The sequence below is a fragment of the Hyaena hyaena genome, unplaced genomic scaffold (assembly GCF_003009895.1).
Source record: "Hyaena hyaena isolate Hyena2069 unplaced genomic scaffold, ASM300989v1 scaffold_179, whole genome shotgun sequence".
NCBI classification, from domain to species: domain Eukaryota; kingdom Metazoa; phylum Chordata; class Mammalia; order Carnivora; family Hyaenidae; genus Hyaena; species Hyaena hyaena.
Genome location: NW_024080812.1, coordinates 367,007 through 393,393, shown reverse-complemented (window position 1 = coordinate 393,393; position 26,387 = coordinate 367,007). Strand labels below are relative to the sequence as shown.

The 26,387-nt window shown below is 54.7% G+C and overlaps 1 protein-coding gene across 1 annotated transcript in view; it reads left to right on the top strand.

The window, feature by feature from the left end:
* Positions 1-1,604: 1,604 nt before the first annotated feature.
* PLEKHD1 (pleckstrin homology and coiled-coil domain containing D1) overlaps positions 1,605-26,387 on the top strand; it is a 30,918-nt gene continuing 6,135 nt past the window's right edge. The window contains exons 1-7 of the mRNA XM_039240747.1: positions 1,605-1,753; positions 13,337-13,430; positions 13,997-14,086; positions 14,318-14,394; positions 15,206-15,297; positions 16,267-16,319; positions 24,883-24,977. Of these exons, the coding sequence (XP_039096678.1) occupies positions 1,605-1,753; positions 13,337-13,430; positions 13,997-14,086; positions 14,318-14,394; positions 15,206-15,297; positions 16,267-16,319; positions 24,883-24,977 (650 nt within the window). The remainder of the gene's footprint in view (positions 1,754-13,336; positions 13,431-13,996; positions 14,087-14,317; positions 14,395-15,205; positions 15,298-16,266; positions 16,320-24,882; positions 24,978-26,387) is intronic.

Genomic DNA, 26,387 nt, shown 5'->3' with positions numbered 1-26,387 from the left:
CGACTGAGCCACCCAGGCGCCCCAAGAAAAAAACTTTTTTAAGATGTGGAAATGTTGGCAAAAGAAAGTAGTTGCATTGGGGGGGGGGGGGGGGGGGCGGGGAGGGATGGCAGTGGACCCGGCAAGATGCAGGAGGGATCTTTCTGGAGTGAGGAAAATGTTCTGCATCTTGCTTTGGCTGGTGGTTACTCTGCGTATACGGTTAACAAAGACACTTCCTCAGACAAATACGAAAGATAATTTTTTTTTACCTGGGCAAGTTACTAAAGTACATCTATAAACCGGCGTGGCTCTCAGGCTACCCATTCGCAAACTTCCGTTCCAAACCGGCTTCTTTCTCTCACACAGGCGGAATCAGAGCCCCCCTGAGGGGGGAAAGTGGTCTTCTCCAGGGCGCGGAGGCGGCTCCTCGGCCTGGGGAAGGGCGACCGCCCCGCGGCGCAGCGGGCCGACTGCGCAAACTCACTCCCCCGCCTGCGGAGCGGGGCGGGCGGGCCGCGGTCCCCTGGGCTGGGCAGCCGTCCGCCTCGGCGTGAAGGCGGGTGGGTCTCCCGGAGCGGAGCCAGAAGGAGCGGCTGTGATTGGAGCGCCCGCCCGGCGCGCGGATAAATCACGGGCACAGGCTGCACTGACGCTCGGGACTGGCACTGAATGCCAAATGCCGACGCAGACAACCAAGTTCTGGGAAAAGGAGTCTGATCCCGGCAAGCCGGCGGCGGTGCCAAGCGAACCCCACCTGAGGGGGCGGGGAGGGCAGGGAGCCTGCTCTCGGGGCGGGCGCTTGGGGCACTTAGTGAAGTCTCACCTGGCCAGCGCCCCCCCTCGGCCCGAGGAGGCGCTGGCATCTCTGCTTCACGGGTGCGGGAAGCAAGGCTCCCCGCAGCCTCGCGGGGCTGCCGAAGGACTGAGTTGGGATTCCGAGCCCGCTGGTCTGACACCAAATCCTTGCTCCAGGCTCTCCTCCACCCAGATCGAGTAGGCGTCTCCAGGAGAGAGTCCAAGCCCCTCGAAAGCACACGAGTTCCCAGTTTCTGTGTAGGCCCTGCCTGCGCGCCGGAGGAAACCAGGGGTGGGCACGCGGGCGGGAGGGGTGCGGAGAGTCGGACGCGAGGGACGGGGGTGGGGAGAGGCTCGGCCGCGTCCCCGGCAGAGCGACCCGCCGGGACCTTCCGGACGCACGGAACGCGGCCCTCCAGCCGGCGCCCGCCCTGATTGGCGCTCGCGGCCGGCCTCCAGCGAGCTCACCTGCCCCTCCCAGCCAATCGGGGCCACCAGAATTGGGGCTGTCGCGGGGAGCCGGCGGAGGCGCTGCCTGCTGGAGGCTGAGCGGCCCTCCCCGCCGAGTTCCCGCCGGGCCCGCCGCAATCTCGAGGCCGAGCGGCAGGCTGCGCTCCCGCGCCGGCGCCGCGCTCCCCACCCCGCGCGCTTTCGGGTGGCGGGTCCCGGGCCCCGCAACTCCGCGCCCCGACGGAGCCTGGAGCCGCCGGCGGACGCCGCCTCCCCGCAGCCTTCTGCCGCGCGCCCGCCCTCGCCCGGAGCCCCAGCGTCCTTGCCGGCCCCGGGGTGTTGGCGGGCCGGGCCCGCGGCAGCCCTGCCGAGGCAGGATGTTCACGTCCAAGTCCAACTCGGTGTCGCCCTCGCCGTCTCTGGAGCAGACGGACTCGGACGCGCTGGACATCAGCACCAAAGTGCAGCTCTACGGTGTGCTGTGGAAGCGGCCCTTCGGGAGGCCGTCGGCCAAGTGGTCCCGGCGGTGAGTGCGCCTCCCGCGCCGGGTGAGGACTGCCTGGGGAGGGAGCCCAGGGCCTAAGGACCCCGTACCGGCCTCTCTATTACCGTCCTGCTTCTGACTTCCTTTGTGACCTTGGCCTCGCCCTATTTCATTCCCTCTATCTTGGCTCTTCCTGGAAGATATGGATCTCAGCTGGGGCTGGGGCCATTCTGTCGGATGCTGGTCGAGCTGGCGTGGTCCCCCCTGGCCTGGGGGCGGTGGGGAATTCTTCATGGAATGGGTCTAAGCCCGGGTGGGGAGGTAGGGTGTGGGCGGAAGAGATCATGGCCATGGTAGGAGCCCATCTGGGTCAAGGTGGGCTAGATTCTCCCAGAGAGGGAGAAGCCCCTATCTTCAGCCAAGGATATTCTCCTGGGATCCCCACTAACAATTCCATCGTCTCCCAAAGCCCTCCTCTCCCAAGCATGAGAGTCGGGCTTAGAGGTGGGGCTCGTGTGTCCTACCCCCTCCCCTACTTCACCTGTGCCCACCAGTACGCATTGCTAGCTCCACCTATGGCCCTTCCCAACCACTCAGGCCAGGGGAGAGGAAAGGCCAGGAAGGGTCTGTACCTGCCGGTGGTGTAATAATTTCAGCAACCCCTCCAACTGGCCCTTGAACTAATTTTTAAAAATCTGGGCCCAGGGTAGAGAGTGTCCACTACTTCAGGCACAGGAAACTGAAACGGGGGGAATGAGCTGGGGTAGAGATGCACTGAGACTGAGTAGGGAGGGGAGGGGATGGATTGGTCCTGTCCCACGGATTGATCTGCTAGAAGGCGGGGTGGAGAGGGTCAGAGCAGCCCCAGCCCTGTCTTTCAGCACTAGCTTCCCAGTCTCCGACTCAGAGGAGACTCTCCAGATGTCAGTCAGTAGCCACTTTCCACTTATAAATGGGCTTGGAAGGTACTGAGGGAATGAATGGCTCACAGCCCTGAACTTGCAGGAAGCTCCCAATGCTGGTGGCAAGAGCAATGGGCTACCTTCTGGACTGTACCCACCCTCAAGCCAATCTGAGTTCTGAGATTTGCTCTTCGAATGGTTTGTAGAACTCAAAGCCTGATCCAACCTCTCCCTGCAGGCAGGAAACTAGGAGTGCATCTAGATTCTCTGTCGCATCCCATATGAATTTGTCCTGGAGCAGAGCCTTAGATGTTTCCAGGACCACAGATCACAGAGATGTGGTTGGTTCTGGTGTTCTATCTGGATGAATAATTTAATATTTCTACAAGACCATAGAACAAGAGGAGCTGTGGAGGGTGTTTGACGTCTTCCATAGCTAGTTTCATATACCATTGTTACATCCCAGGTTTCTCTCTGGGATTTAATGGAATATAGGTAACTTGTGTTCCTCCAGAGTTAAACTTAGGTCTCCTCCCCTACATGGAGGCCTGGGGGGAGTGTGGAGGGCATCTTATGAGCGGCTTCCAGGGCTGTACTGTCTAAGACACACTTCCTGAGTGCCAGGAGCAGCCTTGTCTCTACCACCACAGCCTAGTAGGGTGGGTGGGGTGGGAAGACTGCTTCTAAGTTCAAGTACCAGTAGCACAAAGCTCCCCTCTCCTGCTTCAGCAGCTCCAGACAGCCTCCGGGCAGCCACCGCTCCTTCCCCATTGGGTATGGCGGCTGCACTGCTTCTGGGTCTTGTCCTCCAGGACTCTTCTTGCCAGCCACTTGCACCTGATCGCACCCCTAGTAAATGCTAGGGGCCCATGACCTCCAGGGTACGTCTCCCAGCCCTCCTCACCCACAGTGGTGGGGACCCAGGCCCTATACCCACAGTTGGTTCCGGGGCTGGGAGGTTAGAGGCAAAGGCTCCCAGCTCAAAGCAGGGTGGTGGAGCCAAGGGAGGCTTGGTTGGGAGGCTTTAGCTGTCCCTCCCCCCACCCCCCCGCCCCAACCTCCACTGGATACTCTCCATCAGCAGTTCCCACAGCCACTCAGAAACCGTCCAGGCTGTCAGAAGAGTGTCCATGCTCTGCAAAGCCAGCTCAGGTCAAGTCCTCCAGCCCCCTTCTGGGGAGATTGTCACCTCTGTTCCCTCCTTTGATAGGAATTCTGGGGCTGCCACTGGACAGAATCTCCCTCCCCTGGGGCTCTGGAAAAAACTAACAGTCATTTGGGGTGGGGGAGGCATGATGCTAAGCTTAGTCCCCTCCCGCTTCCCAGCAGGGCCCCCTGGGCCCCGGTTCCCCATTTGTGAAATGGAGTCTCTGGACTTCAGTTAATGAGCGGCCACAGGAAGCCTTGGGGAGGGGGCAGCCCAGCCCTGCCACTGCAGAGCCTTGCCATTAGGGCGATCGATGCCCTAGCTGGGGCAGCTAAGGGGAGGGGGCCTGGAAAGCCTCCCGAGCTGAGCCGCATAAATAACGGATGGGCAAGATGGAACCGGCTGTGGCCAGCTGGGTTCTGTAAAACCTCTTCTGCTCAGGGCCTGCTCAGGGCCCATCTCGGGGCAAATGCCTCCAAACCCTACTGCCTGAGCAGCCTTGCCCTTCCTGGGGTGGGAAGCTCAAGGTGCCCTTGAGCTAAAGGTTCAGCTTTCCCCCTCCCCTCAAGCCCTCCCCCTCCCTCCCCCCCATGGTGTTCAACAAAAGGGGAAAGAATCAGAACATTAGTTAGAGATGATAAGAGATAGCTGGCAGAGGTGCCTAAAGGGTAAGACTGATGGCTCTGTCTTCCCTAGTTTGGGAGTCGTGGAGATGCAGAGGCTGTTGGCAGAGAACTGGCGGCTCAGAGACAAGGAGGAAAGGCACAGAGAGCATCTCAGCCTCAGCCAGCCTCAGCTCCAGGTGGGGCGGGTCCCTCAGGCAGTCCAGCCTTCCCAGGGTGCAGTCTCTCCCCAGCCTCTGTCCGGGAAGGCCCAGCCAATTCCTGCAGCTTCTACACTCCTCCCTGGCCCTGCTCCCCCCTACCCCCCACATGAGGTGGCCAGTGGGCCCTGAACCCGGCCCAGCAGCAGCTCACGCTCTTGCTCACAGAACATCGGTGGCTCTGTGTCTCAGGGAGCTAAGATCACAGTGTCCACTAAGTGCCACATTTCCCACATCTCAAGTTATAACCAGCCCAGGTGTAGAAAGGTCATCTGTGCAGATGGTGGTCACTGTGCCAAAAAAACCTGGGGAGCCTTTCTTCCCACAGGGATTTGGGATCTGGAAGTTTCATCTGTGACCCTGATATACTGTTTTGTAGAGGTGGCATGGCAATAGCAAGCTGTCCCCAAGGGCTGAGGGGAAGAGCCTCGCGTGTCACCTCCACGCACCAGCCTCAGCCTCCAGTGATGCTGGGATTTTATCTCGCTTTCTGGCACACAGAGAATTCTGCACAGCTGGCTGTGTGAGTGTCCCGTGAACACAGCTGTAGCATTTCTGCTTGTTTTATCTCGGCTAGAAGGTGCCCACAGACTCCTCTTTTAATTTTTGTTTTTGTTTTTATATTTTTTTAATGTTTATTTATTTTTGAGAGACAGAGCCCTAGTGGGGTAGGGGCAGAGAGAGAGGGAGACAGGATTTGAAGCAGGCTCCAGACCCTGAGCTGTCAGCACAGAGCTTGACGTGGGGCTCGAACCCATGGACTGTGATATTATGACCTGAGCCGAAGTCGGACACTCAACCGACTGAGCCACCCAGGCGCCCCTAGACTCCTCTTTTTATAATCAGCTTGTGTTCTCTGCACTTCTTCCCGTGGGACAGCATGACGGGAGGTGGCAAGCTGGCAGCCGAGGGATCTCCCCAGAGAGAGAGGCACTACCCTTGCCCCTTTTGAGGTGGTGGCATCGAGGCTCCGCTGAGTCCTTAGGTTAAAGAGATGGGCACAATCTCACAGCCGTACAGTGAAATAACATTAATTCGGGCTTCACTACGGTCCATACGATGATTCTCTGGGACTAAGCCTCCTGAAGTTAAGGGAGTTAACAATGCAAACAAGCCATACGCCCCCCCACCCCCCACCCCAACCCCAGGAGCGGTCCCTAGAGGCTGTTGATGTCCTGTTTGGGTGGCATAGGGTGTCAGACCCCAAGCAGGACACTTCAGCTACCTTATGTCAAAGACCTGGAAATAACAAAGCAATTTCCTTTGAGAGTAGCTCTGGCTGTGCCAGAAAGTAAACCTAGGCTCAGTTAGAGGCAGGAGCTCTGAGTTCCAGTCCCAGCTCTGCCGCTGACAGCTGTGTGGGCCAGGTCTAGGCACGACAGCATGTCACCTCACTGGCCAACAATGTCTCTTCTGCAAAAGGGGGGGTGGATCGCATCGAGGTGTTTCAGCTGCGTCCCGTGGATGGCTCTAGAGATGCCTGGACTGTAGCGCAAAGGGGTGGGGAGCAGGGGCTGGGGCTCCAAGTGCCTCTGCACTATTATCTGTTTTACAGATTAACCTTGTCTTTGCTCTATTAGCTGAAGAATTTCACTAGCATTTTTTAAAACTCTGTTGGGCTCAATGCTCTCTGCATACACTCTAACTTATCATCACTCATGCCCTTCCCGGGGCGGATTCCTACCGCCACAGACCCAATGCCACACAAGTGGCCGAGGCCAGGATGAACACTCCCTGAGCACACCAGGCCACCCAGAACGAACAAAAAGGGTCACACCCTGGGGGCTGTGTCATTTCTACCATCCTTCTATCACTTCTGAAAAGGACACTTCTGATTAGCTGTCCTTCCCCGGCTCCAGGACTCTCCTGGCTCCAAACCCACACTCGTTCTCGGTGCCTGAAAGGCACAGGGATAAGGGAGACTGGGTGCTGGTCCTATTCTGGAAGGTTGTGCCTGGGGAGGAAGGGGAAGGCAGGCTGGATATCCATCTTGGTGGGAAATGTCACCCAGGGGTGGCTCTCACGTTTCCTGGACCCTCGCTGCCATCTTGAGAGTGAGCTAACTTTATCCTGAGGAAATCCAAACCGGCTCCCGGGCTTCTGTGTTCCGACCAAGGCCCTAAACTCTTGTGTCCTTGTTCATGGAGGAATGTGCTGTCCCCTGTAGGCGGTCCTTGTTACACGAACTCCTCCGCTCATCCCTGTCTCTCTCCCACCCTTCCCCACGGCCACGGGGCCACACCCGCCTCTCACACACGGTATCTGTGAGTCTGGTAGACTATGCTGAGAAGGTTTGGCAATGAGAAAGGCGGAAGAGGCATTTAAATCACAGAGGTGTGAACGCTATCTCAGCGAGTGCTGGCTGCCTGTTCTCTCAAGCCTTTCAGCCACCCCATCTTGCCATCACCGGAAATACGGATTCTTCACCACTGTCTCTAGACACTGTAGGACTCAGACTCCCCGCATCTTGTCTGGGTCCTCTCTCCTCTGCACTCCCCCCATCAACCCGCACCCCTGAGTAAAAGGTGGAGGCAAAGCTTAGGAAATCCCTCCTGGGTTCCCTTGTCTGTGTTGGATGGCACCTGTCTCCACCCTGTCACCTAAGCTGGCAGCTCCCCTCATCAGCAAGAAGCAGCCCCACCTGCTCTGGTCCCTTACTGCTCCTCCCCCCACACCACTGCCCACCTTGTTTGCACTTATCTGCCGGTAAGACCAGACATATTTTGATAACCTTGAACACACTGTTCTTTACATATGCTGTTCCTTCTGTCTGGAATGCACCCCCTGCCCCCCACCTTTGGCTTCCTCCCAGATTCCTAAGATACTCCTGTTCATTCTTCAAAACCCTGCTCAAGATGTCACCTCCTCTCCGAGAATTCCCTTGGCTAGACAGCCAAACCATCTCCTTCCTCCCTGGTCTGCTGTCTTCCCATGCCCCATACAAACGTGCACGTCACCGCGTATCCCCGTGCTTTATGGCGTCCCAGGGTATCCTTGTGCTTTCCAGTGGCTCAGGGTATTCAGTGCCTTTCAATGCTGCAGTGTACTCTGCTGCTTTGTAATCAGCCCAGCTCCCCCACTTACCAGCTGTGTGATCTAGGGCCTATTCCTTAACTTCTCTGTGCTCCAGTTACCTCACCTGGCTGCTGTGAAGATGGAATGAGTTAACGCACATAATGATGTTACCAGAACGGTGCCTGGCACAAAGGAGGAGCTCGATTAGCTTTTTTTTTTTCATTATTGACTTCTACCTTCTTTGTCCTGCATTCAACTTTAAGCAACTCAAGGGCAGGGAGTCAACAAGCCCCAGGGCCCAGCTTAGTACCTGTCCGTACCAAGTGATACACAAATGCTGGCTGCGCTGAGTGGACCACAGCTTGCGGTCTCTCGGCAGAAATGAGCTCCAGAAGGGCCGCCGGTGTCAGGTGATGAGTGACCAGGAGGGCCATATTAGTGCTGAGCAGGGCCGGGCGTCACAGCACAGCGCCTGGGAGCCTGAGCCACATCAGCGGACAGAGCTGTGCCAAGTCTGCCTCTTACTAACTGCTTAATCTCCCTGTGTCTCCATTCCCTCACCAGGATGCAGAAACACAAATACCTCCCTCTCTTAGAGCTGCGGTGAGAGATATAAAAAAATAATGCTGGAGCACCTGGGTGGCTCAGATGGTTGGGCGCTCGACTTCTGGCTCAGGTCATGAGCTCGCAGTTTGGTTCATGAGTTCAAGCCCCGCTTTGGGCTCCACGCTGATGGTGGGGAGGGAGCCTGCTTGGGATTCTCACTCTCTCCTCGCTCTCTGCCCTTCCCCCACTCGTGCTCTCTCAGATAAATTAACTTAAGAGAAAGATAATGCCAGTGAAGCACTTAGCGAAGTGAGGGTCATGGCACCTTGCAAATGCTCCTCATGCTGGATGTGAAAATACTATTCTTGGGGCGCCCGGGTGGCTCAGTCGGTTAAGTGTCCAACTTCGCTCAGGTCATGATCTCACAGCTTGTGAGTTCGAGCCCTGCATCCGGCTCTGTGCTGACAGCTTGGAGCCTGGAGCCTGCTTCAGATTCTCTGTCTCCCTCTCTCTTTGCCCCTCCCCTGCTCACGCCCTCTCGCCTTCAAACTAAACAAACATTTTTTAAAATGTTAAGAAAATACTATTCTTTAGGGCCTGAGAGAGGAGGCAGCTGGCCCTGAAAGACCCCTGCCCACACTCAAACCCTCTGGGCTGCACTTCAGCCTCACGGAGGTGCCGAGGAGGGGCCCAGTGCTTGGAGGACAGGAGCGGGCTAGCCAGTAGGAGCCTTGTGAGTGCACATGGGAAAGGAGGCGAGGGCAGGCGGCCAGCGGACACTGAACCTAATAATAATAAATACGAGCAGTAATAAAAGTAAATGTTTATTGAATATTTACCATGTGTCACACAATATCCTAAGCCTGTGTGTGAACAAACTCATTTAATTATCCCAACAACCCTAAGAGATACAGCTACTACTATTATCCTCAGTCACAGTGGGACCTGAGGCCTCGAGAGAGCAGGTGACTTGCCCCTTCACACAGCTGCTCCGTGGCAAGGCTCTGGCCCTCGGCGACCCCAGCCTTGGTAACTACTGCCCCTGGCCCATTGGTTTCCTGCCCACCTGGGTGCTGGCACGAATGAATGGGGAAGCGGTTCCACCTGCAGAAGAGGAGCAGGGACTGTGGTCTGCGGGCTCCAGTCCCAGCCCCACCTCTGCCCTAGCTATGTGACCTTGTATGCATGACTTCACCTCAGTTTCCTCATCTGTAAAATGGGAGCAAAAGTCCTGCCATGCCCAGAGTTGTTACATAGATCAGATACCCGGGTACATGTAGAACACTTAGCAGGAGAGCCAGCTTAGGAGAACCACTAAATAAGCAGGGATTATCTCCCACCCTTGCCCAGCCGGCCAACTTGTAGGGCACAGAAGGGGATGGCCCCTGGCTTGCGGTCAGAATGAGAGTGTCTGGGAGCAATGGGACTTTGAAGAAAGGGACCGGGAGAAGAGGTGCCCTTCTGTGCAGGGGCACTCGGGTCCTGGGCCCCCAGCTGCTGAGAGGAAGCTGAGAATCATCAGCTGGAGCAGTGGCTGTCACTGAAACAGGTTTATGAGTAAAGGTGGCTCTTTGGGGGCCTGGAAGCATGCTCGCCAAATGTGCCCTGTGTTGGGCAATACTCATCCCTGCCACCCAGGAAGTCACACCTGCTCCAGGTCCATGCCAGGTCCTCCCCCTGGACCCTAACTCTCACCCAAACCAAGCTGAGAACATCTGGAACTAGGCCAGGCTGGCACACGTGGTGTGTGAGCCCTTGGGATTCCCGGTGATCTGGTCCTGCTGCTTTCCGCCTGGCTCCTGCTACCGCCACGTCATAGCCTCGCAGTTCCTTCCAGAGCCCGGCGCGCTTCCCACCCCAGGACCTTTGCGCTTGTGGCTCCTCTTCCTGGACCATCTTTCTTCTCATTTTTTTAAAATATTTTTTATTTATTTCTAGGAGAGAGAGAGAGAGAGACAACGTGAGCAGGGGAGGGTCAGAGAGAGAGGGAGATACAGACTCTGAAATAGGCTCCAGGCTCTAAGCTGGCAGTCAGCACAGAGCCCGATGCGGGGCTCGAACCCACGAACCGCGAGATCATGACCTAAGCGAAAGTCGGACGCTTAACCGACTAAGCCACCCAGGCGCCCCCATCTTTCTTCTCTTCAAATGTCACCTTCCTTATCAGGCCCTCCCTGACCACCCTGTTTAATATTGAAACCTGAAACCTCCCACACCCACCCCATACCCCATTACTTACCCTGCTTTATTTTCCTCCATTGCATTTATTGGCATCTGGTATGCGGCCTCTCATGTATTTACTGCCTGCTTCCCTGATACACATACTCAAATATAAGCTCCATGGGGACAGTGATTTGTGTCTCTCTTGCCCACAATTCTATCCCTAGCACCAGGGACAGTGCCTGGCACCGAGTAGGAACTCCGCAATAAATCTTCACAGAGACCCCAAGAGACAGATGTTTGCACTCCTTATTTTATAGAGAAGCTTTGGAAGGGAGGCTCCTCAAAGCTGGGAGCTTGCCTGAGACCATGGCTTGAGGGATGGGGATTGTTTGACTCCAGTGCCCCTGTTCTCTCCCTGCCTGTGAGTCACGTGATCACCTCCGACACTTCCCTTCCCTCCCCTCCCCAACCAAGTCCCTGGCACAACGCTTTACCCCCAGGTGGGGAGGAGACTCCAGAAGCAACAGGAAGGCAAAAAGTACTTGTCTTTGTTGGGCTCCCATAACAAAATACCACAGATGGGGTAAATAGTCTCCTAAACTGTTCAGCTGTTCTGTTAAACTACAGAAATGTGTGTTCTCACTGTTCTGGAGGCTGGAGGTCAAGGTGGCAGCACAATCAGAATCTGGTAAGGACTGTCTTCCTGGCTTGCGGACGGCTGCCTCCCCACTGTGTCCACGTGTGGCAGAGAGAACACAAGCCTCTTCTTCCGAGGCCACAGTCCTATTGCATTGTGGCCCCACTATGTGGACCTCACTTAACCTTCATTCCCTCCCGAAGATCTTGTCTCCAGATACAGTCACATTGTGGGTTAGGGCTTCAACATACGCGTTTTAAGGAACACAGTTCAGTCCATAGCAGTATTTCAGAAGCCGTTGGCAGGAGGGGAGGAGAGCCCCAGGAGGCAGCCCTGTGCTGGTGTGTCTCGCACTTTCCTGAAGGCGATGCCTAGTCAGAGCATAGGAAGGCTCACTCAGCCCTGTCCTGAGCCCTCCGGCAACTGGCAGAATGATGGGCAGAACCTCACTGCATCCTCAGAATAACAGATGAAGTCCGTGTTACCATCCCCATTGCACAGGTAAATAACCTGAGGCTCAGAGAGGTGAGCTTACCTGCTAATGCCCCTCAGCTAGGAAGTGGCAGGTCTGTCTGATGCCAGAGGGTACGCTCTTAACTACTTTGTGAAGTTCTTTGAAACAGGCAGAGGGCATCTCCCTTGGCCCATGGGTCACAGGGGGCATGGCCCTGACCCGCAGGAGCCCAGCATCTCCTCAGGACAAGAAGAATACATGGCTATACTGGTGCCGGGTGCCAAGCGCACCATCCAGTCAGTGAGCGCAGGGAGAGCTCAGATGGCACTGTAGGCTGGGCTGGTCAGCAAGGAAGGGCTCAGCTGCATGAAAAGTGACAGGGAGGGCTTTCCAGGGAGAATTGCACCATGTCCTTCGCAGGACCATGCACCATGTAGTGGGGTGGGGGTGGCGAGTTCAGTACTGGCTCAGGACGGAGAGGCTGAAGGGCGGAAGTGGTGGGAAAGCTGAGAAGGTAGGCAAGGGTCAGGCGCTGGCCGGCCCAGAATGGCTCCGCAGAGGGTGGTATTTATGTGTTCTCCCTCGGGGGCAGAAAGGCCCGGGGGAAGAGCTGGCGTGAGCAGGAAGTCCGCAGCTCCCTGGCTGGGCCGGCTCGGCCGGGGGAGGGCCGGTGCAGATAAAGAACAAGGATTGGTGTGAGGCTCGTGCGAGAACACACAGCTGAGCTTCTCTTTCCTGGGAGGGTGAGGTGGCAGCTGTGGGCTGTCCTGAGGACCCTCCTCCCTCCCTCAGGAAAGATCCCATGGCTGGTGGACCTTCAGAGATTCACTGACCTCCTAATACCTCCGGCAATTTTCCTAGCCTTCACAAGAGGGGTGGCTCTCTCAGGGGTGGAGTGGAGCCCTGTGTGTAGCAGTTGATGATTTTCGTGGTGTGACTGATATCAAGCTCCCAACACGATGTCACTGCATGCGGAGCAGGCAAGAGCGTCACCCTGCAGCCTCCTGCCAGCCCAGCTGAGTGGCCCCAGCGCCCATCGCTTCGAGCTCCACTGATCCTGCCGCTGTAACAGCAGTGCTCACGGGGACCTTGGGAGCAAGGGGCCGGCCACCCTGATGGTCCCTGAGCCTCAGGGTTTGGAGGCCCGGTTGGATCTCTTCCCGGAGGGTACTTGGTGTCTCCTTCTGGTCAGCCCGATCATCAGTCCTATGTGAGCCCCCAGGGTGGGTCGAGGCGCTCTGCACGTTGGCATCAGGCGGTCACCTCCATAGCATTCAGAAAGCACCCGGTCCCAGAAGTCCTAAGTTACAGTTGAGTCCCAGGAGGAGGCCAGGGAGCATGCGGATGAAAGGGAATGCCGGCGTCACACGGAGGCTGCAGGCCTGCCCTCGCCGGAAGTGCGCACGGTGCGCACATTCCGTTCAACTGTCAGTTTCACGATCCTTGTCAGAAGGCCCATCCTGGATCATGCACAGTCTCTTAGAGGAGACCGGGGTGGGGGTGCTTCTAGGCTCTGTGCTCTCCTAGGGCATAGAGGCTGAAGGGCAGATACAGTGGGAAAGCTTTCTTCTCTTCCTTCTCCCCCTTCTCCTGGGGCGGACCCTAAGGGACTAGAGGTAATGGCCCAGGCGAGGCAGGTACCCCAGGGGAAGGGCTACAGATGCCCTCCTGTGCCGAGGGTGGTGGTGCGGCCCGACAGAGGCAGCCGGACCTGGGGGGCAACTGTGGGCTTCCCAGTCCAGCTGCCCGCTGGTGCGACGGTCAGGCTGCCGATGGCGGTGGGTGACTGGCCAGCAAGGGCCTTTGGCCAGATGTGGAACACGAGCTGGTGAGAAGGAGGGCTCTCCATGTGAGTGCTGGGCCCCCAAAGCCTTCTTGCTGTCCCAGAAAACCTCACCCTTTTCCTCCTTGTGGCCCCTTCCCCACCACCCACTCTAGGTTTTTCATCATCAAAGAGAGCTTTCTTCTTTACTACTCTGAGAGCGAAAAAAAGAACTTTGAAACCAATAAGTACTTCAATATACACCCTAAGGTGAGGCAGCCTCTCTCCAGGGCCACAGTGGGTAGGGCCCCACGGGAACAATGGGAGAGGGGGTCCTGCGAGGGTAGAAGACAGTCTCTTTTCTTGCTCTGGTCTAGCAGAGAGTCCGGAGAATGAATCCTGCTTGGGGCACAGACGCCTGCCCCCATGACTCTTCCTGGGCCCCGGAGCCTGCCCCAGCCCTTCCTCTTCCTTTTTTTTTTTTTTATGTTTTTTTATTTATTCTTAAGAAAGATAGAGACAGAGCATGAGCGGGGAGGGCCACAGAGAGAGGGAGACAGAGAATCCAAAGCAGGCTCCAGGCTCTGAGCTTTCAGCACAGAGCTTGACGTGGGGCTTGAACCCATGAACCGTGAGATCATGACCTGAGCCGAAGTCGGTCGCTTAACCGACTGAGCCACCCAGCTGCCTTCAGCCCTTCCTCTTCCTTCTAGGAGTCAGTTCTGGTCTGGCTCCCAGCCTGGGGCCCTTGGCAGGACCCGGCTTTGGCTGAGGGCTCCCAGAGGCCTTGAGTGACCTGGGCGGGGTGGGGGCTGCCAGTTCTGGTTCTTCCTCAGGGAGTCATCCCCCTGGGAGGCTGCCTGGTAGAGGCCAAGGAAGAGCCCAGCATGCCCTATGCCATGAAAATCTCCCACCAGGACTTCCATGTGAGTAAAGCTCTCCTCTCGACCGGGACTCAGGAGGGCAGACCAGCTTCTCTGGGGACCTCAGGGCTCCCTGGGGGGAACCCTCCAGTGGCCTGGCCTGGGAGGGTGTCAGGGCCATAGAGAAGTGGGCTGGAGAACAGAGGAGCAGAGCTGAGCCCGGAGAGCCCTGTGGGTGGCCTCTGGCACCCCAAGAGTGGGCTCCTCTCTGGTAGTGGCTTCTCTTCTTGGCAGGGAAACATCTTGCTGGCTGCTGAGTCCGAGTTTGAGCAGACCCAGTGGCTGGAGATGCTGCAGGAGTCCGGGAAGGTGTAAGTGCGCATAAGTGGGGGGGGGGGGGGGGGGCTGGGAATGGTTATGGGCTGGGCCCACCCTGACCACCTAGTGGGCACTCAGGACTCCATAAAAGCACAGGGTGAGGGAGAAAAATGTCCAGGCTTCCTTGAGAACAGGGCTGTGGGAGTTGGTTAGAGTGGGCAAAAGAGGACAGGCCAGGTTTAGAGGTCTGGTTCGTGGGCTCAGAGCACAGTGAGCTTTGCTTGACTGGAGTTGCAGATGGCAGACATAGACAGCACTTGTCTCCAGCTCTCGGGAGCAAATCCAGCATCGCTAAGAGGACACTGCCTCCTGACACCCATCTCACCTCCCCAGGGCCCACAGGGAATCCTAGCACAGGTTGGAGCTAGTGCTTTGTAAATCAGAGTCCAGATCATAGAAACCTCCAGCCCAACACGCCCCATTTACTTGGAAACCTCTATTCCGGCACCTGCCTATTCGTGCTTTTAGTTCAGCAAGTAACACCGAGAGCACCCCCGCCAGGCCTGGTGCCGGGTAGTGGCATGCAGTGGTGTAGAAAGCAGCCTGGGAAGCAGTCGCTTCTCTGCTCCGAAGCTGCTGGCCCAGTCCTCGGCAGCCCACTTTGCAGGCTGGGCCAGCCTCCGGGGACTGAGACTGATCAATGCTGGTGGCACGCCCAGAGCCACAGTGAATGGGGCTGCGGCTCTGGAGGAGACAGGATGGGCGAGTACAAACCACGCACAGTCTCCTTCTCCCCTCTCCTTCTGTTGTAACGATTTTGTGTTTCTTCTTCTCTCCTCTGTCTCATCTGCCTTCCCTCCCCAGGACTTGGAAGAATGCCCAGCTGGGAGAAGCCATGATCAAAAGCCTGGAGGCCCAGGGGCTGCAGCTGGCCAAGGAGAAGCAGGAGTATTTAGGTTGGCTGGAGGGATGGACGGGAAACTGAGGCTCCCTAGGTAGTGCTTCAGAACCAGGGGTTACAGCTGGGGCTTGGCAGAGGATGGAGGAGGGGAGCCGGGGCAGGGCTCAGCAGGCTCCCAGGAGCTATAGACAGAGGCTTTTATGGTGTAACCTGTGTCCTTTTGGCCAGCCCGGCAGGAGAACCTCTGGGCCTGCCTTGTCACTTGTCACTCAGCTGTGTGTCTCCAGGCAGCATAGCCTCTGTAAGCCTCAATTTCCCCATCCTTAAAAGGGAGACGAGAATAGTCCTCAAGTTTGGGGGGTGGGACCCGGGGATCTGGGGAAACGAGAACGTGACTGTAAGCACTGTGTCAGACACACGGTACGGGCCCCATACATGGAGTTGATGTTGTTCTGCCCTGGGTCCCCAGGTCCTGGATTTGCCCCCAACTTCCACCCCCTTGGCCCACTTTCAGCCTGACTGCAGGGTGCCAGGCCCCTGCACCCCTGACTGGCTGGCAAGCATGCTCTGTTTGGGAAAGAAGAAGGTGAGACTGGGGGATTGACCCCTCTGCCTGGGATCCTCTCCCCTGCTGCCTCCTTAGACACTCAGGGCCTCGGCACTGGCTCCTGCTTCAGACACCCCTGTGCCCCCAGGACCTGCTGTCCCCTCCGCCACCATCCTCCAGACACCAGTCAGGGGAGCAGCACAATATACAGCACCCACCCGAGCTTCTGAAGACAAAGCCATGGCTGTCCTGGGAGCGCACAAAGTGGGGATGGGGACCAGAGAGGAAGGTCGCAGCTGCGGCCAGCACGTCAGCTTCTACCCCCAGGAGCTGGCTCTGCCCGCTGGCCAGCCTGGATGTGACAACCCATTTCCCTGGGAGATCCTAGAAGTGAAGGAGGTTCCTGGAAGGCCCTGGCCCCCTCCAGGCCGGAGCTGGACTGAGCTTTCCGTGAGAGTGTGCGTGCTTGCTTTGCAGACAAACTGATGGAGGAGACCGAAGAGCTCTGCCTTCAGAGGGAGCAGAGAGAGGTAGGCGCACTGAGGTCACTCAGAGTCGCTGCCCTTCCCCCGTGCCTCACTCTGGGGGCCCTTGACAGCCAAGGTGTACTGGCTGGTGTTCCTGGCATGTAGGGGAGTATGGTACCCAGAGAACTCTCTGGGAAGTCAGACAGGCAGAGCAGGGACACCGTGAGGTGGCTTCTTGACAGAGTGCGTTTCTTCTTGCCAGTCCCCAGGGACAAAAGTTAAAAGGGTAGGTGACCATGTTCTAGAGAAAGCCATCCCCAAATTGCGTAAGCTGTATCATAGGTAGTGAGCTGCCCGTCACTGGTGATCTTTACAGGAGGCTGAGATGACCTCTACTATCTGTGGAGGGACTTCTGCACCACAAGAGTTATTGGGTTGGGTGATTTCAGGGGTTCCTTCATCCTCTAAATGACAGCGTAAGTTCCAAGAAGGCTGCACATTGGCCTGAGGCAGCCTGCAGTGGGGAGCCGCTGAAGTCCACTTCACCTGGAATCTCCACGCGGCATTGGGCCTTGCCTGTTTCCAAAGTGTCATCAGCATCCCTGAAGGGCACAGGAAGGTAGTGGTTAGCACTGCAGACTTGGAGCCAGGCTGCCTCTGTTTGTATGTGACCTTCAACACTTCTAGCTGTGTGACCTTGGACAACTTACCTAACCTCTCTGGACATCCATATTCTTTCTTTTTAAGTTTATTTACTTATTTATTTTGAGAGAGACAGAGAGAACAAGAGCAGGGGAGGGGCAGAAAAAGAGGGAGAGAGAGAATCCCAAGCAGGCTCCACGCTGTCACCGCAGAGCCCAATGCAGGGCTCAAACGCATGAACTGTAAGTTCATGACCTGAGCCAAAACCAGGAGTCGGCTGCTTAACCGACCGAGTCACCCAAGCACCCCTGAAGAACAATATTCTTAAGTGAAAAATGGAGATAATGGAACCCATCTTATTAAGATGTTGTGAAGATTAAAGGAGATGTTATATATAAAGTGCATGGCACATAGGTGCTCAGTGAATATCTGTGTTAGTGTCACGATCGTGTAATTTATTCATGATGAGCCCATCCTGTGCATGCACTGCCTGAGGCCCGGGGCTACAGAGTGGCTTGCCCACAGGAGTGCCTGAGTCAGCCCACTTCTCTTTGCCCAGTTGCTTTTCCTTATGCCCATAGGGCTGGGCCCATCAGCCTCTCGGCTCAGCGCCTGCCTCTGTGACTTTTCTCCCGCAAACCACCTTTCCTGACCCCCCTCCCCTCACCAGGCTCTGAGACGGGCCCTACCGTCAAGAAGCCTCCTGTCTCTGCAGCACCCCAGATACCCCCAGGGCCCGGGACAGCACCTGGCCCAGGATGGGTGCTCGATACATGTTAGCAGAACATTTTTGATTCTTGTAATTTCATGTTACATCTTGATTTCCATGCAGTAGAACAATCCATCCTCATTGTCCTTCTTCAAACTTTCATCAGATATTCTTGCCCATTGATTCTTGCAGCTGGACTTCAGATTCATTCTGTCCTTTAACAATAGAAAAAGCCAAACCGAAACAAAAGCAAAACCCAAAAGCCATTGAGGATCTGCACTAGGGTTTCATGGATTTGAGGCTTGGCGCCGTGACGGCACTGAGCCTCCTGGCACCTGGCGGCGTTTGGGCCTCCATGCCTCCACGCTGTCATCTAGGCCCTGCATGTGAGTCATGGCATTTTCTCCACACAGTTCTGTCATCTTGACAAGGGAGCTTTCCGGTGGGTTGTCAGCAACTCAAAGACAGGTAATTGAGGAAGCCAGGGGATGGGATGGAGTGACAGACACAGCCACTGGCAGGGAGAGAGACAGACTTATCCATCAGAGAGGCTAAATCTGGGGCAGCCATCAGCTGGAGGAAAATTTAGACTCTCTATCTAGGTCTTTAGCCAGGAAATGAGGACAGCCGAGACCCACCGCACACAGGCCTCACTTAAAGCCGTAGCAGGTTGAAGGAGCCAGGCCTGTCAATGTGAACTCCCCAGTTTCGTGGTACAGGATCTGCGTGAGACTCACTCAGGCCCAGCTGATTCCCACCGCGAAGGCTGCCGTGAGCAGGCAAGAGGGGAAAGGGCTGTGCCCAGGCCCGTATTCCCGCGTGTGCTGCGTGCTGTAGATCAGGAACGGAAATCACTCCTTCCCTAACTCGCTCATCTGTACGATGGTTTTGCCTGTCCCCTGCATCTTCCCCCTCTCCACTGCCAGGCTCAGAGGTGGTCTGGGTGTGCCTTGGGCCACTTAGAAAGGCCTCGGGTACAACAGCCCAGTGCTAAGATGAAGGTTCTCTGGTCTTTGAGAGGCAGCCTGGCCTCAGGGAAGATTCAGGGTCTGGAACCAGGAGACTCATACCTGAGTCCCAACTCCATCACTGACTGTGTGGCCTTGGGTAAGTTGACCCCTCTGGGCTTCAGTTGCTCTATCTGTGATGCTCTGATGAGAGCTGATGGCTGTGCCTGCCTAGTTCCTGGGTCGCTATGAGGCTCAATGAAATAAAAGGCAGCAGAGTGCCTTGTGGATGGGCAAGCCCACGCACATGTGCGCGGTGCAGCGATGCGGCCCCAACGTTTTCCATGTTGGGAGGGAGGACCTGGGACTCTGGAGGCATGAGCATGGAGCATAGGGTGAGCCACCCTGGGCTCACCTGCCCCGGGGCCAGAAAGCTATGCCCTTCCTTGAGCACAGGTCCCTCAAGTGTCGCTGGCTTCTTGTGGCCTCATCTCTGATCCCCTGGAGGAGGGTAGCCTGTTTACCTTTCCTTCTTCGGCTGAACTCAGAGAGCTCAGCCTTGTCTGTGGGAAGGCACCTAGGAAATCAGAAGTGCCCAGGGCCCATTAGGCAAGCTTCTTGCCACCCAGTCTGCTCTTGGTCAGAACACAGTTTCTCAGTGTTGGGAAGGACCTCTCACTTCAAGGGGAGGCTCTTGCTCACCTCCCTGATGGATGTTATTCTGCTTCTGTGATGGGCGACTCACGACCTCCAGAGGTGTTCTTTGCCTTGTCGTTCTGTGGTTCAAAAACTCTTCCTTTCGTTGAGCTGGAATCTGCCTTCTAGAGACTTCTTTCCAACCCTGTATTCCCGCAACTTACATCAGGCCCAGGTGTCAGAAGAATAAGCACGATGATGGGAAGAGGCTTTAGCTGCACAGTTCCATAGACCTCAACCTACGGCAGGGTTGCCACGAACTCTTATCCCGCCTTGGCTGCGGGAGCAGAAAGTTCTGGCTGCTTCAGGTTTGCAGGTCCTGCGAGCAACAGTCTTCTAAGGCTCCACCTGGACATCAGTTTTAGCTGAGAGTCGTACAGGGAAATTGAAAGGTAGAAAAGAAGTGAGCGACCGGAAAGAAGATTTTCTTTGTCCTCATTCATAGGTAGCTTTTTTTTTTTAAATATTAATGGTGGAAATCATGCTCTTTGCAGAACACCTGGAAAACAAGCTTTATTCTTAACCTCACCATTGACACAATTGCTGCCGACATCTTGGTGTTTTCCTTCAGGCTTTGGAGAAATATATTATTCTTATATATTTTTTTATTTTTTTATGTTTATTTTTGAGAGAGAGAGAGAGCACAAGCAGGGCAGGGGAAGAGAGAAACACACAAAATCTGAAGCAGGCTCCAGGCTCTGAGCTGTCAGCACAGAGCCCGATGTGGGGCTCAAACTTACGAACCGCAAGATCATGAACTAAGCCAAAGTTGGATGCTTAACCAACTCAGCCACCAGACGCCCTTATATTTTAAACATAATAGGATCACAGCAGATATTCCATTTTATGGCCTGCTTTTTCATTATACCTTCATTAGCATTTGTACCTTCAGCAATTTTTCATGTCATTCGACATTCTTTGAAAACATCAGTTTTGGTGACCATATACTGATTCATCCTATGTGCTGTTTCATTTAACTCGTCTCCTGTTTTTTGGACATCTAGGCTCTTTTCTTTGATGATGATGATGATGATGATGATGATTTTACTTGTATAAGTTTATTTATTTATCTTGAGAGAGAGAAAGCACAGAGTGGGGTAGGTGCAGAGAGAGGGAAAGAAAGAGAATCCCAAGCAGATCTGAATTGTCAGCGCAGAGCCTGATGTGGGGCTCAAACCCCAGATCGTGAGATCATGACCTGAGCTGAAATCAGATGCTTTACTGACTGAGCCACCCAGGCGCCCCAAGGCTTCGTCACTATTATAAATTATGCCACAGTGAACATCTCTGTACACAGGAATCTTGGCCTACTATCTAATCGTTTAGGAGAGATTCCTATGGGTGAAATCACTGAGTCTGGGCAAGAACTTTTAAGACTCCTGATGCATATTGACATATTGCTCTCCAGAAATTTTGTACCAGTTTTCACTCTCATCAGCAGTAGGTGGACATTTCCATCTCACTCTGCCCCACTGCCCATGTTTGAGTCCCTCCATCACCGACTAGCTACAGTGTGGGCAAGAGAGATAAAAACATGTGTGACTTTGAACAAGTCACTTGACTTTTACGTACCTCTGCTTTTCTCATCTATAAAATGAGGATGAAAATATTATCCGCTTTCAGGGCTGTTATAAGGATTAAATGAGTTGACACATGTAAAGTACTTAGAACAGTAAACTCACAGTGAATGTTATCTGTCATTGTCATTATCATATACAAACTCTGTTTCAGAATTCTCTTTTCCATTCCTTTGAAATGCTGTCTATTCTCAAATAGATACGACACAGTTTCAATCTTCAATTCATAATACTATCCATCATTTAGTAAACACTTACTATGTTGCAGACAGTTTGCATGGATTAGCCGTGTTATCCTTTCATTAACCCTACTGGGTGGTACTGCCCATCCCAGAGAGTCCCTCCCACACCCCCTCTTCTCCCTGCATGAGATCCAAAACCACCTAGACCACACCCCCAGCTTCATTTACTACGTATGTACCAATGTCTCCCCCTTGGCGGGTGCAGTCCCTTCTCTCTGCTGAGCTCCGGCCCCTTATATCCAACCGTTGGCTTCACATCTCCAGCCAATGTCTCAAAGGTACTGCAAACTCAGCGTGTCCAAGACCACTCATGACCTTCCCCAGCAGAGCCGATGTCTTCCTCCAGCGCTCCCTACCTCAGGGAATTCACCTCCTCCCATTGTTTGTGCAGATTGGAAACCCGAGAGTCGTGCCTCATCATGTCCTCCCCGTCTCAGCCTTCCCCCTCCACCCCCACGTTCTGCTAGCATTGCCCCCAAAAGCTCTAGAAGCTGCGTGGCCACTTCCCTCCATCTCACTGCCTCGCTCTAGCTCACACCACTGTTAGGTCTTGCTGGACCGATGCAGCGGCCTCCCCCCGGGTTCCCTGTATCCCTCCTGGCCCCTCCTCATCCTTTTTGTCCTCGCTGCAGCTGGTATCATCGTTTAAAATGGAAATTGGGGGGCACCTGGGTGGCTTAGTCGGCTAAGCCTCCGACTTTCGCTTAGGTCATGATCTCACGGTTCGTGGGTTCGAGCCCCGCGTCGGGCTCTGTGCTGACTGCCAGCTCAGAGCCTGGAGCCTGTTTCGGTCTGTGACTTCCTCTCTCTCTGACCCTCCCCTGCTCACGCTGTCTCTCTCTCTCTCTCCTAGAAATAAATAAAACATTAAAAAAAAAAATTTTCCTTAAAAAAAAAATAAAATGGAAATTGGATTAGGTTGCCCAGTCTTCTTCCCCTACTTCCTGCTCAAAACCTTCGCTGTTTGTTCTTGCTCAGGGAAAAAAACCCCAAAATCCTCAGCATAGCCCAAGGCGCTGTGTGGTCTAGCTCCCTCCCGCTGTTCACCCTCACTGTGGGCCCAGACGTGTGGGCCTGTCTTAGTTGTTTCAGGGCAGCAGGTTTCCGAAGGGCCTTTGCACGTACTGGCCCTTGTTCCTGGAATGCTCTTTCCTCTTCTTGCTACTTATCCACCTTCACCTTTTGGTTCAAAAATCTCTTGCTCCCCCAACCGATCACTTCCTGCTTCTCATCCAAGACCGCTTTCTGAAGAACTATGCCCCCATCCGGCACTCCACACACCTTGGTTTGTAATGATACTCTCACGCGGGTGATTATTTTCTTAGTTTTTGATTCTGGCCCTGAGCTGTAAGCTCCATGGGAACTGAGACGTGTCTGGGTTTGCTCACCTTCACATCCTCCATGCAGAGCCTGGCAGGAGCTTGGTGCATATTAAACACTCAGTAGCGATGTGTGGCATGCATGAATGAATGAGACCATTTTTTAAAAAATCTCATTGGGGTTTTTATTGGAATCATATTGAGCCTGTAAATTAATTGGGAAGAACCTCTACGGTATTTAGTCTTCCCAATCATTCAGGAGCCTACATTCTTTTCAAAAGCATAATTGCTGGGGCGCTTGGGTGGCTCAGTAAGTTAGGCGTCTGACTTCGGCTCAGGTCATGATCTCGCGGTTCGTGGGTTCGAGCCTCACATCAGGCTCTGTGCTGACAGCTAGCTCAGAGCCTGGAGCCTGTTTCAGATGCTGTCTCTCTCTCTCTCTCTCTCTCTCTCAGAAATAAATAAAACATTTTTAAAAAAAGCATAATTGCTCTTATTGGGAATTTAGAAATAATGCGATGACACATGGTGAACAGGGATTATTTGGCTTGAAGGAGAGGAGTCTTAGGGACAGAAAACTGTCCCCAACACATGAAGGAAAAAAGGATCAGTCTTTTTCTGTGGCTCCAAGGAGAGAAGGTCGGCCCACTGGTGGAAGTTATGAGGAAGCTGATTTGGGCTCAGATGGCACAGGTGGATGAAATGGCCGCCCCCTCTCCTCAGTGGACCTGAGAGGCTCAGGGGGTCCAGAAGTTGGCTGTGTCCTTGGCTTTGCCAGTCTTCCATTTTGCTAAGAGCTGTTTACTGGCTCTTAACTTTGCTGGCTAGGGGTATTTGGCCTTTGTGGCTGAGGAGAAGAGCTTCAGGGGACACTGTGACTGAGGGCAGCAAGATCCAAAGGGAGAGAGTCTGGGCAAAGGATGGAGGTGGTTACAGGGGTTTTGAAGGGAAGTTTTGCTCCATAAGTGAGATTCAGCCCTCTCACCTGAGCCCCAGAAAGCCTTCGGCAAAATCTGCGGTCCTTCCTCCGTGGTTTTGTCTTTGTAGCTTTCAGAAAGAGGGCCCGTGCTGAAGTAGGACCTGGAAGGAAGAGGTTTGATCAGGTCTTTCTGGAATGAAATGGTCTGTCTTATTAAAGAGGGGGTGAATTCCCTGTCACAAGAACCATTCAAACAGAGCCTGGGCCATCTCTTGGCCGGAAAACTGGTCCCAGGATTCAAGCGTCTGGTGAGGACTGAAGTGCTTTCAAGCGCCTTTGACCGTAGAGGGCTCTGATTCATGGGTATCTGTTCTCCGACTGCCACACAGCATATGGGCTGCCTGGCACGCCGTGCAGTTATTGACTTAGGTGGGAAAATCGTTTTATCCCTTATACCCGGGCCCGCCTGGGGACGAAGGGGAGGAAAAGCCAAATGATTGTTTTGCTGTGTTATTTTCAGGAGCGTCAGTTTCGCCGTCTGGTTCTTGGAGCCATGGCAAGGGCCTGCTGGCGTCTGAGGTGCTAGAAATATCCTCCCACAGTGTGTAATGTGGAGGTGCAAAGCAGGCGTCCCCAAAATGCTGCCAGCTAAGCCTCACTTGAAGGCTACCCTGCAACCCCAGCTGCCCCTTGCAGCCCAGGAAAACGGGACCCTCGGAGAGCACAGCACTCCTCACAGGACTGGTCTGGCCCTGGGGCCCGCCCTAGGCTTTCTGGCTCTCCTGTTCCCTGCGGCCCAAGGATAGGGGAAGCTGGACCCACCTGGGCTGGTTGCTTCCTAGATGCCTTGAGAATAAAAGAGTCCCTATTTTCTGACGTCTGGGTCGGGACTGGCTTTTCTTTGCCACCTTTGACAGATGTCACTCTAAAAATCTTTAATGGAGGGGCGCCTGGGTGGCTTAGTGGGTTAAGCCTCCGGCTTTGGCTCAGGTCATGATCTCACGGTTCATGGGTTTGAGCCCCGCATCGGGCTCTGTGCTGACAGCTAGCTCAGAGCCTGGAGTCTGCTTCAGATTCTGTATCTCTCTCTCTCTCTGACCCTCCACCGCTCACGCTGTCTCTCTCTCTCTCTCTCACTCTCGGAAATAAATAAAACATGAAAAAAAAAAAGAAATCTTTAATGGAGATGCTCACCCACCACATGTTCCTCTAGGGCTTGAGAGCCAGCTAGACGACCTGAGGGGGCTCCATTGACTGGAGTGGCCAGCAGAGCAGACGTCTAGAATTATCATCACCTCCAGGCACAGGCAACGGTGTTGGGGTCATTTCTAAACCCTGCCTGCGGCATGCTCAGTGTATCTGCAAAGGCCAAGCCCATCGCAGATAGGGGGCTCGTTGAGACTGTGTGTCAATGAGTGGGACCAGGGCTCCTTAGGACTTAACTCTCAGTTTGCTCCAGCCTGTAGCCCAGACTGTACTACATCCCACAGGGGCCCCTGGACTGGAGGGACGGTCCCTGACCTCAGGGGCCCTTTGCTGCCCGTGACCCTTCTCTTCCCCTCTGGTTCTCTTCAGGAGCTTGAGCGCCTCAACCAGGTGCTGGAGGCCGAGAAGCAGCAGTTTGAGGAGGTGGTGCAGGAGCTGAAAATGGAGCAGGAGCAGATCAAAAGGTGGTGGCGGTGCCCAGAAGGGGCGGGAGGAAGGGGCACGTCGGGCAGTGCATTAGAACCCACATTTCCCGTCAGGCCTGGAGAGGGCTCACCCAGGAGAGTCTCCGTACTCGATGACTTGGTTTGGGTCTATCTTCCCAGTGCTCCAGGCCTCGGGGCAGGCCAGAAGGAGCTGTAGACCTCACACGAACCTGACGTGAGGCACGGGCAGGTGCAGATAGGCGTCTCCCCAAGCCACAAGCCCCTCTTGCCACTGTCAAGCCTCCCTTCTCCAGAGGCAGATGGGAACAAGCCGGTCTGCAGGTGCTGTGAGCGAAGACCCCAGTGTCGCCTGCACAGTCCCGTCACGTCTGGCTGATGATGTCCCTTGGGGTCTTTAGTCCTGCGTGTGGTTTGCAAACCAGTTGCACATTATAATCATGTAACGGGATTAGAATCTCTTGCAAGTAGGGCCCAGAGATCTGTATTTTCCAAAACCTCTTCAGGTCATTCCAATTCAGCGTATCCAGGAATTTGGAGACCAGAGCTCTGGGTACTGTTGATGGTGGTGGATGTCCTCGGCGGCGGTACCCTCTTCCTTCTCCTCCTCCTCCTCATCACGACTGATAATCAGTGTTAGCCCACAAAGGTTTTTCTCGCAACACCTTATAAAAGGAAGTTAATTAGACAAGTATTTCAGGGAGGGAGAAACACAGAGGATCTCACCAACTAAATGGCCAAGCACCTTGCTTATCTCCAGAATTGTGCCAGATACTGAAATAGAGGATAAGTCCTCTTAGCTTACAATGCAGGATCTTACCATCTTGTTGGGAAAATCAGACTGACACCCAGGAAACATCAACATGTTAATATATATATATGCCATATATGGCATATATATCACATATATATATATCATATATATATATGGCACCTGGCTACCTGGCTATGTAATATATAGCCAGGTGCTAGGGAGCACAGGGCAGACTCCCTCTGTCATAGGAATTAAGGTACACATGTGATCCTTGGGGGCATGAAGAGGGGCTCGATTGAGCTGGGCCTTGGAGGATGGGTAGGTTTAGGAAATTGGGCCGGAGAAAAGAGAAAGGCATTTCAAGCAGGAGGAAGGGAAACCAGGGGTAAAGGCCTGAGGTGGCCCAGGCTTGTTAAGAAAGCAGCAAAGCGGTTGTCACCCGAGAGAAGGGCCTCAGCCATGTGAGAATGAGTAGGGGTACTTGCAGGGTCTGCCCAGGGAAGAAAGGAGGTGGGGCCAGACCCCCCTTTGTTTCTCTAGTGGTTCTCTCTGCCTGTGGGCTGCCCCTGGGTTTATCCCACGTGACAGATGCATGTGTACCCGAAGCACGTGACGTCAACCCCACTTGGCTGGGATCTCCTTCTTTCAGCCCTGGGTTCCTACAGCTGCTATCAGGA